At 53.7% G+C, this 13,815-nt stretch overlaps 1 protein-coding gene across 2 annotated transcripts in view; it reads right to left on the reverse strand.

Moving 5' to 3' along the window:
- LOC144115085 (uncharacterized) overlaps positions 1-13,815 on the reverse strand; it is a 120,184-nt gene that overhangs the window by 85,604 nt on the left and 20,765 nt on the right. The window contains exon 1 of one of the 2 annotated variants that reach the window (XM_077649237.1): positions 9,980-11,595. The exons of the other annotated variant lie outside the window; for it this stretch is intronic. Coding sequence (XP_077505363.1) covers positions 10,656-11,588 — 933 coding nt within the window. The 5' untranslated portion in view covers positions 11,589-11,595 and the 3' untranslated portion in view covers positions 9,980-10,655. Of the gene's footprint in view, positions 1-9,979; positions 11,596-13,815 lie in introns of those variants that run through there. 2 annotated transcript variants of the gene reach the window in all.

Here is a 13,815-nt window from a genome sequence, read left to right on the forward strand (position 1 = left end):
GCAGCTGAGAAAAAGTCACAACGGCTTGGGACGGCCCACAAATTCGCACCGCAGGGGGCCACTTCATTACGCCATCAGGACGATGCACAGCGCGAGTGACTGTCAAAGGACATACCTATCCTGCGACCTTTGTTGTGCTACCGCAATGCTCCCGCGAAGTGATCTTGGGCATGGATTTGCTTAATGAGCATCAGGCGATCATCGACCTGCGATCCAAGCTAATCACGCTTTCGACGGACGAGGCCATCCCTTCGATGAGAACTGGAAAATCACGTTGCCCTGAGTGTCCTGGAGGAAGAAGTGAGCGTCCCACCCCGTTAAAGCGTTATAGTGACCGTAGGCGCCACGAAAGCCATTAACGCTGAAGCCATCATCGAGGGGAACATGCAGTTGCTTCTAGACCGAGGAATCAGCATCGCAAGAGGCATCGCAAATTTCCACAATGGCCAGGCCGAAGTACTACTGACTAACTTCAGCAAAGAATACCGGCACATTAACAGAGGAACGACGATTGCTTTCTTCGGCGAAATATCCGGCGTACGACACTCCTTCGCCCTCTCCGACCCATCCGCAGAAGATTCGCCTGACCAAGAAAACTCGTCCACTTTCGACATCAGCCCAGCCCTGCCCCGGAACAGATAAGACCAGATCCGCAATCTGCTTCGAAGTTACAGCGAGTGTTTTTCGTCATTGCCGAAGGTCCGACAAACGCCAATTGCCAAGCATCGCATTACAACGGACCAACACGCCCGACCTTTCCATCAAAGCCCTACCGGATGCCACCGCGAGAACGATAAGCCATCCGGGACCAAGTGGAAGAAATGCTTCGCAACGGACGTCATCCAGCCATCAAACAGCCCATGGGCGGCACCGGTTGTTCTATAGTGAGAAAAAAAGACGGCGCCACTTCGATTCTGCGTTGATTACCGCCGCTTGAACAACATAAAGAAGGACGTCTACCCCCTCCCCCGCATCGACGACACACTGGACCTGCTCTGCAACGCCAAGTATTTCTCATCAATGGACCTCAAGAGCGGCTACTGGCAAATTGAGGTCGACGAAAGAGATAGCGAGAAGACAGCACTCATCACTCCGGATGGGCTCTTTGAGTTCAAGGTGATGCCATTTGGTCTCTGTTCCGCACCAGCGACGTTTCAGCGAGTAATGGATACAGTGCTGGCAGGCCTGAAGTGGCAGATTTGTCTGGTATATTTAGATGACGTCGTTGTCTTCGCCTCGACCTTTTAAGAGCACCTCAAAAGACTTCGGACAGTACTAGACGCCATCAAGTCGTCTGGCCTAACCTTGAAGGCAGAGAAGCAGAGAAGTGCCACTTTGCCTATGAAGAGCTGCTGTTTCTAGGCCACATCGTTAGCAAGGAGGGAGTATGCCCAGACCCGCATAAAACAGATGCTATTGAACAATTTCCACCGCCGGCCGATAAGAAAGCAGCGCGCAGATTCCTCGGGCTTTGCGTATATTACCGACGATTTGTGAAATACTTTTCCCGCATCGCCGAGCCCCTGATCCAACTGACGAAGGCAAACGGGGCCATTTATATGAGAAGCGCCGCAAGCAGAAGCCTTCGACTTCAGCGTCGTTTACAGTCCCCACCAATCCTCGCGCATTTTGATGAAAACGCCGGTACTGAAGATCATACCCACGCAAGCATGCAGCGTGGGGCCAGGCGCCGTCCTCGTTCAAAAAAGCGACGGGCTGGAGAAAGCCATCGCATACGAGCCGTTCCCATTCCAAGGCCGAGGCTAACTATTCGACAACTGAGGAGTGCCTTGCCATCATCTGGGCTACGTCGAAATTCCGCCCCTACCTCTACGGACAACCGCTCAAGGTGGTCAGCGACCACCACGCGTTGTGCTGGCTTGCCAATTTGAAGGACCCCTCTGGCCGCCTCGCTCGATGGAGTCTGCGCCTCCAGGAGTTTGACGTCATTGTCGTTTACAAGTCTGGACGCAAGCACTGACGCCGATTGCCTCTCACGAGTCCCTGTAGATGCACCGCCGCCGGTCGACGATGAGGACGCCCTCCTGGGACCCATCAGCCCCAGCTCTTTTGCACAGCAGCAACGCTCGGACCCCAACCTAAAACGCCTCATCGAGCACTTGGAAGGCAAAGTTTCTTCACCCCCCGCTTCATTCAAGCGAGGAATATCTTCCTTCTGTGTACAGAATGATGTCCTGCCGAAAAAGAACATCGCAGCAAACAAAACAGCCTACTTCGTTGTTGTACCTGCCTGTCTCCGCGAAGAAATTCTACATGCCTCACACGACGAGCCGACAGCTGGACATCTCGGGTTTACTCGCGCCCTCCGCCGCATTCAAGACAAGTATTACTGGCCCCGACTATCTGCCGATTTCGCACATTATATGAAAGCCTGCCGAGATTGACAGCGACGAAAGACCCCTCCCACCCGACCAGCAGGATTTCTGGACCCCACTGAACCCCCCTCAAGGCCCTTTCAGTAGATCGGCATGGATTTGGTTGGCCCTTTCCCAAAATGAACGTCTGGAAATAAGTGGATCATCACAGCGACCGACTACCTGACCCGCTACGCCGAGGCAAAAGCCCTGCCGTACGGAACAGCAGCAGAAGTCGACAAATTTTTCATGGGGTCCATTCTTCTGTGACACGGCGCCCCCGATGTGCTCATCACGGACAGAGGAACAGCATTCACGGCGGAACTCACGCAAGCCATCTTGCGTTACTGACAAACCAGCCACCGGAGGACAACTGCATACCATCCGCAGACCAACGGACTTACCGAGCGCTTGAACAAAACCATCGCCAATATGCTCGCCATGTATGTCGATGCCGAACACAAAACCTGGGATGTCATCCTGCCTTACGTCGTCTTCGCCTACAACACCGCAGTGCAGGAGACCACCCAGATGACGCCTTTTAGACTCGTCCATGGCAGGGAGGCCACGACCACGCTAGACGCCATGCTGCCCAACGTTACAGAAGAAGGGAACGTCGACGTTGCCGCCTACCTTCAACGCGCAGAAGAAACTCGAAGGATTGCCCGATTACGGATCAAAGATCAGCAGCGGACCGACGCAAGACGATACAACCTACGAAGACGCAACGCGGAATACAAGCCAGGAGACCAAGTCTGGGTTCAGACGCCCATTCGCTGCCGTGGATTGAGTGAAAAGGTTTCGCGCCGCTATTTCGGCCCGTACAAGGTTCTTCGTCGGCTAGGTGAACTGAATTATGAAGTGATCCCTGACTGCATCCCAGCGACGCCGTGTACTACCAGAAGTTGTCCATGCCGTCCGTCTGAAGCCCTATTATGCGGGCTAAAGGACGCTGCATTTCCACACTGTGTGTTTATTTTCGCACGATCTGTTTTACCTGTTGCTAGTCGCATTATTTGTTTTAATGCATCGGGTCGATGCTTCTTTGAGAGGGGAGTAATGCCGCGAATCTTTACAGTGTTTGTTCATTCTTCAAATCTGCCGCCACGCCGCTTTATCGCTTTGTTCGCGACGCAAGACGCGACCAGATTTATCTCGATTGAAGCTGATTCTACGTTGTTCCACGATGTTCTAGTAACTTTGCATGCTTTATCTCGAAAGTTCGCTACCAGCTTTAAATCGAGCACGGCCGACAGCGGCGGCCATTCTGTTCGACGACCGCCGAGCACGCTTGTCGCTTCGCCGCCGCCGAGTGATTTAGTCCATTGTGGGCGCAAGTCAGCCCAATAAAGGTTTTCTTTTAGAAGAACTTTTGTCCGTCTTCATCGCTCCTTCGACTGCCGTCACCACTACGTGACAATATGCAGCAAATAATATCCCTCACACCAGTCATCATCCAACAAACGCTTTGAGTACTGTCGATAATCAGTACAGTCTCAACTCGTGCTTGCTTTTCGTTTCAAATTCTTGCTAAGTTGACTGCTAAAGCTCATGCAGGAAAAATATGTCGCGCAATAACAAACATAATTAGGCACTGCAGTTAGAATGCATTGCTCAAGACATGTCATTGCTCAAGGCCGGTCTCAAAGACCAGAATTTTACCAGAAAAATTTAACGTTCGGTCAATACGCCTACACAAGGGCGCTAAAAATTGTGTACAATGTAGTACAAATGCTTTTTCTGCCACCTCAAAGATGTTGGCAGCATACTGTGAGAATTTCATTCTGAAGTACTTGCCTGGAACTTCAAGTGTTTGTGTCGTCGCCAAAAAGAAGTAATGCACAGCGCCACATATTCCACTTCCGTTCTGCGCTTTCATAGCCACTTACTCAAACACACAAAAACACACTCAACACCGCTTGCGTCGGTTGACTTGCAGTAGGCCTAATTCCAGATCGCTTCGTCGCTTGCTGTCATGAAGTGCGCGCCGTCATTTCCGAGCAGGTAGCCCTTAAAGATGCACTGCGCACTTATTTCTCGACGACAACAACAAGAGTTTCGGCAGGCAAGTCTTTCCGGCATCAAAAAAAAGCACTGAATGAGACCGCACGTGCACGAAACGACACAGCCGGCAGCTACTGGCAAGCTCTATGGCCTGTCATTCCCTAGCCGTGGCTCGATTTTCCCCGACTACTCTCCTTTCTTCACAAAAATGGTGACCAGGCCTTCTCTGTCTAGGGGGCATTGGAGGAGAGCGGTAGATGAAATGGAAGGAGCGCCAGAGATTTCGCGTTCTGTCCTCGCGAAATCTTTTTGGCCGTGCGAAGAAGTGAAGACAGTCAGAAAGCACAGAGTAGGCTTCGCACGCTTTATCTGCGGCACAATAAATCGCTAAAGTGTCATGAGAAGATTGTGCTCCGTGCAAACGTCAAGAACCGACAGCTGAACGGACGCATTTTGGCGTGTTTCGCAGGCAGGAGTGTATAATATTCGCATGAAATTGAACGAACAATCGCTATGCACTTGCCTGATTATATAACTAGAGCTAAGACAGATGCATGCGACTTTCTTTTCCGCTGATCTGCGCTGTTATTGTGTTATGCAGATCTGATCAGCATCATCAAGCGAATGACACTCTTACTCAGACGTAAAGTCTGATACACAACTAGGTCGCGGTGGACCACCGGGTAAAAGTAATGTTTATACACACCATACTTGAAGCCCCACTGAAGTGATTACAGTTGAGCCTCGTTATAACGAAGTTGAAGGGGCCCGGCGATTACTTCGTTACAGCCGTAGCTTCGTTATAGCCCATGCTCACCGAACTTCCGAGGGGAATCGTCATTATTTCGTTATCAACCGTTTCATTATGACGTTGGACTGTATAACACGGGTGCAGCTTGCTGCACCAATTATCTTTTAGTGCGTGGGAGAAGCCGTAATGCACGAAGCGTCCGATTCGCAAAGACACATTGTCCCTGAGATCGCAATACTATTACGCGTTCCGTTAAAAGTCTCCATTTCGCAAGAAGTGCATAAGGAGGTAATCCTAAAATAGCTGTCGTGCATCCTGCTCGATTCCCTCCTCTGGTATGATTAAATATTCGAGTCCTCACGCTTTCTTTCCTCGTTTTTTTACATCAAGGCTATGCAGGATGTCGCGTAACCATTATCTCACGAAATCGCGTGTGAATTAACCTGCGCGGCTCGTGGGAGAACAAGTTCTGCCCCAAGAACGCACACATCCCAGTCCTGCGCTACACAGGCACAGCCACTTCCGCCCCGTCGTTCCACAGTGGCTTGTGATGAGAGCCTCGCATTCCGCGTGCAGGAAAGCAGCAGCGGCGGCAGGAGAAGACGGGCTGGCAGCCGCCGAGAGGTGGCTGATGGCCTCGGGGGCAGGCAGCCGCTAATTCTCGCAGCCATGCGCGAGGAGCCTCATGCACGCTGCTCGGATCGGTGCAAACGAGTTTGCACGGGGGCATCGGGGCGGGTCGGCGCCTCGGCAAAAACGACTGCCGCCACGAACTAAGCGAGGTGGGGGGGGGGGGGGGGGGGTCTTCAAAAATGCGGCGCCATCTCTCCCTCTTGTTCGCCGTGCGCGGGATCCCGTTGCCACGAAGCGGCCGCCACGACCGAGGAGTGAGCCTCCCTCAAACATTGCTTCGCGGTGCGAGCGCACGGGAATGGCACACATGATGTCGCTGTGCACGAAGTGCCTAAGCGCTGTGCATTTGGTGTTAATGTCCTTGCGAGGCATTCGACGTGAGAGTGACACGATCATTTTGCGAGAAGGCGCGCGACATTATGCCAAAAACCAAAACACAAAAAAGAACGAATAACGGATCGCTTACAAATCTAAGTTCCCCCGCTAAACTAATATATGAGGCCAGACAAACGATGCTATACTCGCAGCAGGGCTGCTTATAGTGTGGATAGTAAGTCAACGGCAGCAAACGACGATGACGATGTGATGACGTTCAAAGAGCGCAACAACTTCTAGCGGGCGTGTGTACTGTTGAACTGTTAGGCAGACTGCAGCGTGCCCTTGTGATGGATAGCCAGCCTCCTGTTAAATTATTTTCGAGGTATCCTATGAATATCCCGTTCTAATTCCTGCGTCACTGAAGAAAATGAAGCGGCCAGAACACGTAGTATCGTTTCCATAACGGCGCGTGCAAAGGAAGAGTATAATACAAATCGTTATGATTTCCTTTCACAATCAGAAAATAAACGAGATTTGTTTAATTTCATGAGGCGCAACAAGGTGATTCCCCCGGCTGCCAACATTGAATCCCTCGTTCAGTCCCCTGCTGACATCGCAAAGGCCTTAGAGGATATTGCGTGTGGCCTAGAGCTTCGCTTTACATCTGCTCTACCTTCTCCTGCTATATTCACATGCACCTCAAGTGATTTCACCGAGGTCTCTAGGCCTGAGCTGTCGCAAATTGTTCTGCGCTTATCCCTGCAGCGGCTCCTGGCCCCGATAAGGTCACCTATGATCAAAATTTTGTTCAATGAATCTCCTGCAGACCTGTTGGCTCTAGTTAACCATTCTATTAAAGGTCCATGGATACCTCATGAGTGGCGTCTTGCGGAAATAGTTCCATTGCTTAAAAAGCAAGGGGAGGGCTTAACTTTAGACAATATACGCCCTATTTCGTTAACATCGAACCTAGTGAAATTGGTGGAAAGGGTCCTTCTCAGCCGTGTCATGTCATTCATTTCAGAAAATGCTCTCTTGAATCCATGTCAAATTGGCTTCAGGCCGGGTTGTTCAATTTGGTGTGCTCATACTGACCTAGAGAGTCGTATTAAATTAGCTCGCAATAGAAAACAGTTTGCTGCGCTTGTCACCTTGGATGTCAGTAAAGCATACGACAGCGTGGAGCACTCGACTCTGTTACTAAGATTACAGGAACTGAACTTCCCAAGCTATTTTGTAGCCTGTATTTCTGTTTTTTTTTTTGGAAAATAGAGAATTTTACTGCTGCCAAAATGGTGTTTCCTCAAGGAGATTTCCACAGACAAGAGGTGTACCGCAAGGATCAGTTCTCTCATCTGTTCTTTTTAACATTTTTCTAAGCTCAATTCCATGCATTCAAAATGTGAAAACTTATGTGTACGCCGACGATATTGCATTTTTTTCATCAGCAGGTGACATTCACACTCTTTATCGAACCCTGCAAAATTACCTCAATGTTCTTGACAACTGGTTAGGAAGAATTCATCTCTCCCTCAATGTGAAGAAATGCACATTGTTAGTATTTCCGATTTCTGTTCCTGCAAATATCTGCGTGGTCTATAGAAATAACATAATACCTCAAGTTCAGGCGGTGAAGTATCTCGGAGTAATATATGACTCTGCTCTATCCTGGCGGACACACATTGAGCAAGTTTCTGCAAAAGGAGTTCGGGCCATTGGCATCCTACGCAGGCTTTGTAGTGCTAGGTCAGGCATGAGAAGGCATACGCTTCTGATGATTTATAAAATGTACGTCCGCCCAATTTTGGAGTTAGGGTGTGTTTTATTCTCAGGAGCTCTTGCCTATAAACTTCGCCCTCTTGTGCTGTTGGAGTGTGAGGCGTTGCGCCTTTGTCCGGGGCTTCCAAAATATGTCGCCAATGCTGTTCTGCACCTTGAGGCGCGAATCCCATCGTTATCAGCTAGGTTTCGCCTTTTAACAGTTCAAACATTTTTAAAATTGTGCGACTCACCTCTTCACGCTTCCAGTATAATATTTCTTAGTCAACCTTCCGCCTTTTTTAGTGCCGCCTGGTCTCGTTTTCATACTCCGCAGATGTGTTACGTGCAGTCCCTCCTTGATCCCATAAATATTCATTTCACAGATGTCCGCCAAATGTATAACAACTCATCATCTGTCCAGATTGAATTCGATGACATTTTCTCATCGAATGCAAAGCTGCAGCCCTTCCCACTTCTTCAGGGTCTATTGCAGGACCACCTAAGGTCCTTTCCCTCTCATGTTCTTATTGCTACTGATGCCTCGCAGGATCGCGAAAAGGCAGGTGTGGGAATTTTTTCGCCTTCACTGAATTGGTCTTTTTCTCTCTGTCTTCCTGACTTCACTCCAATTTTTCTGGCTGAATTATTAGCAGTAATCTTAGTCTTACGAAAATTAGAAACACCCGTTTCCCAGGTCGTGGTTATGACAGACTATCTGTCCATTTGCTCTTCATTATCCTCACCCACTGAGTCTCGGGCATTATGCCTCTTTAAGTTCCTGATTCCACTCCATCTAAATTCGGTAAGGTTGCTTTGGGGACCAGTGGGCTTTCACTTAAATGAGGTTACAGATTCCTTAGCAAGAGCCTCTCTCTGCGGCCCAATTGTTGCTGTCCTGCCAACGTGTGCATATACAGCTGGAGGTTTCGCAGCTACACAGTATTTCAGGAATTTGCTGCCTCGGCTCTTACATCCTCTCCCGAATATCACCATCTTCTGCATCCTTGGAGTAGCAAAGACTGGCGCTCGCGCAGACTAGAGGTCTCTTTCACGCGTTTGCGTTGCCGGGTTCCCCTTCTAAATTTCTACCTTCACAGATCTGGCCTGGCGGCTTCCCCATTGTGCCCTTTTTGTGCCGAACCTGAGACAATAGATCACTTCCTGCTGTTCTGCCGCCGCTTCTCTCATTTCAGGAAGCGTCTTTTGCAAATTCCATTTCATCAACGGGGCTTGCCTGTGTCCTCCGCGGTTGTTCTTTCCATTGGCGCTTCTTTGCTTGGACGAAGCGACAGGAGTGTGCGCTCTGCTGTGCAAAATTTTCTTCAAGAAACGCAGCGACTCCCATTCTAATTCCTTTTTCCCGCTCTCAGTCAGTACGACATTGAAACACTACAGGCATTGTATACTATTATGCACATTAAGCCATTGTCCCGTCCTTGGTCTCCAAGTTAACAGGACCCCTGTCATTCCGTCTTCCAATCTATCAGACTACATACTATTACCACTCCTTTTCCCGTCAAAACTTTCCTGTATCCAGCAATTGACCGCCTGTGTCTTGGCCACTCCCCCGTAGTGGGTATGTGCCAGCAACGTCTGAGGCCATCCATCCATCTATAACGGCTGGGTCAGAGACAAGGCAGCTTTTTTTGTTTTTGTTTGTAAGTGTTTCTGCCAAGGGAAAGCCGAGCCTCGGGCGGGGACACCTGTGTCCTATTTGAAAGAACTGTTTGGTCCCCTCCAGCCTGTTGGGTCTCAAGTAGCAGCATCCCACCGCTGCCACCAGTTGTTCGGTCTCAGGTAGCGTGGCCGGGCCGGAGAAGGGACGAGGAGGATCGGAGACGTGGTTACGTAGGAAAAGGCAACGAAAAACTTTATACAGACTATTTACATACTGTACAAGTAAGAGCACCCGAGAGTGCCTCCCAGTAAAAGCGAGTCTCTTAGGAGACAGGTGTCTCTCCGCAATCGGGGACTCGTGGTACTAGTAGTAGTAAGTGGACGAAAAGGAAGAAGAAAGGAAAAGTGCACGGGCCTGTGACTGATGTGTTATCACCACCACCACTGCCGGCGTGCAGATAGAGAGGAGCAGGATAGGCAGATAGTGAGAGGCAAGAGAAAAGGGGGAGCATAAAGATACCGGAGACGCAGTCGTAGCAGTCAGCTGTCTTAGGCTAGCAATAGCCGTCCAGGCCCGTGTCCTCCAGGAAGGCGAGGAGAGACCGGAGGGCCTTGGAAGCGTTGGGGCCGGTGGGGAAGAGGAGGGCACTGGCCGAGTCGGATGGTAGGCTCAGATCCCTGTAGAAGGCAGCCAGCTTTGCATGGTGGGTGGCAAAGGCGGGGCAATCGAGGAGAAGATGATCGGTGGTCTCCTCCGGATGGCAGCAGCGGGGGCAGTCTGCAGTGAGGGCCAAACCCCTGCGATGGAGCCTAGCCCCGGTCCAAGAGCAGCCGATGCGGAGCTGAAGGAGGAGGGACCTCTGCCGTCTGGTGATCCCCTTGTCTGGCAGGCGTTGAGGGGGTGTCCCTTGAGCAACCCTGGGGTCGGGGTGCTCCATTAGCAGCTACCGCACCGTAATGGTTCTGGCAGCATCCAGGGGCACCACTGCAGTGGAGCAGGGGGTACAGCTTCCGTGGGCAGCCTTGGCCAGGGCATCTGCGGCCTCATTGCCTGGGACTCCGACGTGGCTGGGGATCCAGGCCAGGGAGATAGAGCAGCCACGGGAACAGATGCTGTTGAGTCTGGTGGCCAACTTGTGTACAAAGGGGAGCCGGCCCCGTGGTTCTTGAAGAAGCTGGAGGGTCACACTGGAGTCTCACAGAATGGCCGCAGACTGCAATTCGGGGACTCCAGGATGTCGGCAGCCAGGTGGACGGCCGCCAGCACTGCTGTGCTCGAGCTGGCCACGAACGGGAGCCTGGCCTGCCGGCTCTCTCCCAATGAAGGTGCAGTGCAGGTAGCTGCGGCAGACGGGCAGGCACCCATGAGGACCGACCCGTCCGTGTATGGATGCGTGCAGCAGGCCAAGTCCTCCTCCAGGGTCGCTGCTGCCTCCTGCCTCCTGCCGGGTCGCTGCTGCCTCCTGTTGGGGTGAGGCGCTTCGGCTTGGTTCCACGTGGTGGCATGAGCACCCTGAACAGATGGCCCAGGTCCGGTCGTGGAGGGGGAGGAAGGCGCTCTGGCTGCCCTCCCACCAGCTGCTCGAGCTCCTGGGCAACCTTCCCCATTCGTGAATGAGGATGGCCGAGGAGGCGCTCCAGGAGGGGACGTCCGTCCGGGGCGAGGTCGAGACGCTCAACATGGCGGAGTGCCGTCCGCTGGGCCGCTGGGCATGCAGCACCATGGGGCACACCCCGGCCTCAACAAGTGTGGCCGGGATCTGGGAGCCACGGAGAAGTCCCAGGCACAGATGGACCGCAGCCCTCTGGGAGCGCTCGATGGCCAGCTGCTGGTTTATGGTCACCTGGACCAGCGGGAGCGCATACAGGAACTGAGCGCCTGCCGTGGCCTGGAAGAACCGGAGCCCCATTTGTGGGGTGATGCCGTTTCCTCCGGACAGGAGACTCTGGATGGCGCCACGGACCCTGGTTGCCTGCCTGCAGAACGCCTTGAGAGCTGGCCGCCAGGTGAGGTGGCGGTCAATCAGGAGGCCCAGATAGCGGCAGGAACGCCGCCATGGGAGCTCCCGTCCCGCGATGCTGAGGCAGGTCTTCCCCGGGCATGCTCCTGGCTGGATGTTGAGCAGCATGGCCTCGAACTTGGTGGGGGAAAGCTGCAGGCTAACCCATTCCAGGTAGGAGCTGGCCCTGGTTACGGCCCACTGTACGTTCCTGATGACTTGAACCCTCTGGCGCCGTGGTCCGCGGCACCAAAGGGCAATGTCGTCCGCGTAGATGGCAAAGCGGACGGGAAGTTCCAGGCCCTCTGGAAGGCAGCTGGGCCATCATCAAGTTGAACAGCATGGGGCTCTGCACGCTGCCCTGGAGAACCCCTCTGGTGAGGACCTGGGGACACTGGTAGCGCCTCCAGCCCGAACGCAGCTCGTGCGGTCCGTCAGGAAGCCCCGGATGTACCCCCGGAGGTTACCGGTCACACCAAGGCAGTCCACAGCCTCGAGGATTGCCTCATTGTCAAATGCCCTCTTCACATCCAGGAGTGTGAGGCAGATGACTTGGCGGGAATGACGTGCCTCCTCGAGGCTGGGCATGATATCTTCTATGGCATCAGCAGTACAGCGGTGCCTCCGGAAGCCAGACTGCTGCTCGGGCAGGAAGTCTGTGGCCCCAGCGATTCAATCCAGCCTCCCTAAGGTCATGGACTCTATGAGCTTCCCTGGGGCCGAAGTTAGAGAAACTGGCCTGTACGACAGCATGTCAGCAGGTGGCTTGCCCGCCTTGAGTACCGGGACCAACAGGGCTGGGCGCCAGGCTTCAGGCAGGCAGCCTCTGGACCAGACTTCGTTGTACTACGTCTGGAGCAGGCTTGTCTGCATGGCGTCGTCCAAGTTCCGCAGCATCTGATAGGTGACGCCGTCTGGTCCAGGGGCACTGCGGCGCTTGGAGTGTAGCAGGGCAGAGGAGAGTTCCTCCCTCGTGAGAGTCGTGGAGCAAACGGCCGTGATGTCCGCAGCATGTCTGCCGGCCGGATGGATGTAGTTGCGCCTGGGGCAGAGCCCTGCAGGAGGAGGCTCCCGGGGGAGGAGGGCCTCTGCCAGCTTATCAGCCAGCCGTTGGTAGGTGAGTCCCCCTGCCACTGCGATGGCCAGGTAGGGGGCCCGCTGGATGGGAGGCTCCAGTAGCGACCGGAACAGGCGCCACGCCCTGGCACTCCCCCTGGCGGCCACCAGGGAAGCACAGATACCTTCCCACGACTCTCTGCGGCGTCGATTGTGAGACCGGCGGCACTTCGCATCGAGCGGGTTGTGCACGGTCCAGTGCTCGGGCCGATCTGTGCGGAGAGCCCTCCGCTCTGCCTGGCGCCGTTGTGCCCTCAGCTGGAGGAGGTGGAGGTCCGAGATGGGCTGATTAGGGGGGACCTCGCAGCAGATCGTGGCAGCCTCAGCACACAGCAACGTGGGCCAAGATGTCGTCCTGCAGTGAGAAGCTGCGGAGGCGGTCCCGGAACTTGTCTCAATGGACAACTCTGCACCTCCAACCACCCACTCTCTTGTCCGGTTTAGGAGCCAGAGTGATAGGGTAGTGGTCCGAACCCCAGGTGTCCGCCGAGCAGTGCCATCGATAAACACATCGCGGCGTCCCAATGGATAGGTCAATGCATATGCGGACGCCCCCCCCCCCCCCCCCCGACGGACAAACGTGGGGACCCCAGTGTTCAGAACATGCAGCCCAGTACCGCGGAGAGACTCAACTAGGTACCGGCCGCAACGATCCGCCCTGCGGGATCCCCACCGCGGGTGAGCCGTGTTGAAGCCCCCGCAGAGCAAACAGTCGCCGCCAATGAGACTGACCATCTGCGGCAAGGATTCGGCATCCCAAGGGGTCTGGGGGCGCACATATACACTTGCCACAGCTGTGTCAACTCGACCCAGCTTGACCCTCACGCAGACGAACTCCATGGGGGCCACAACCGCAACACTCACCAAAATCTCCACCTGTGCCAGAGTCCTGCGGACGAAGATGGCTGCCCGGGAGGGTCCGGGTGGATGGCTGTCCTCCAAGCATGGGTCCGCCTGGCAGGGGGACTGCTGGCAGGAGGACCTGTTGCCATAGCCGATGTAGCCAGGCAGGTGTAGTTTGTCCCGCTGCAGGTACACCTCCTGGAGGGCCAGGACATCGTACTCGTGGTACCAAACCAGCAGCTCGTTAAATGCCCTTCGTATTCCCCAGATCCCTGGTTGGGGAATACAGTTCGAAGAACGATGTCCACTCAAACGAGAAGACACTGGCGGTACCGCCCACGGCAGGGGCGGGGCTGATGCTCTCTCAGCTCGTCGACGGAAAGGGTAAAAGACAATG

This window comes from Amblyomma americanum, chromosome 1, assembly GCF_052857255.1.
Source record: "Amblyomma americanum isolate KBUSLIRL-KWMA chromosome 1, ASM5285725v1, whole genome shotgun sequence".
NCBI lineage: Eukaryota > Metazoa > Arthropoda > Arachnida > Ixodida > Ixodidae > Amblyomma > Amblyomma americanum.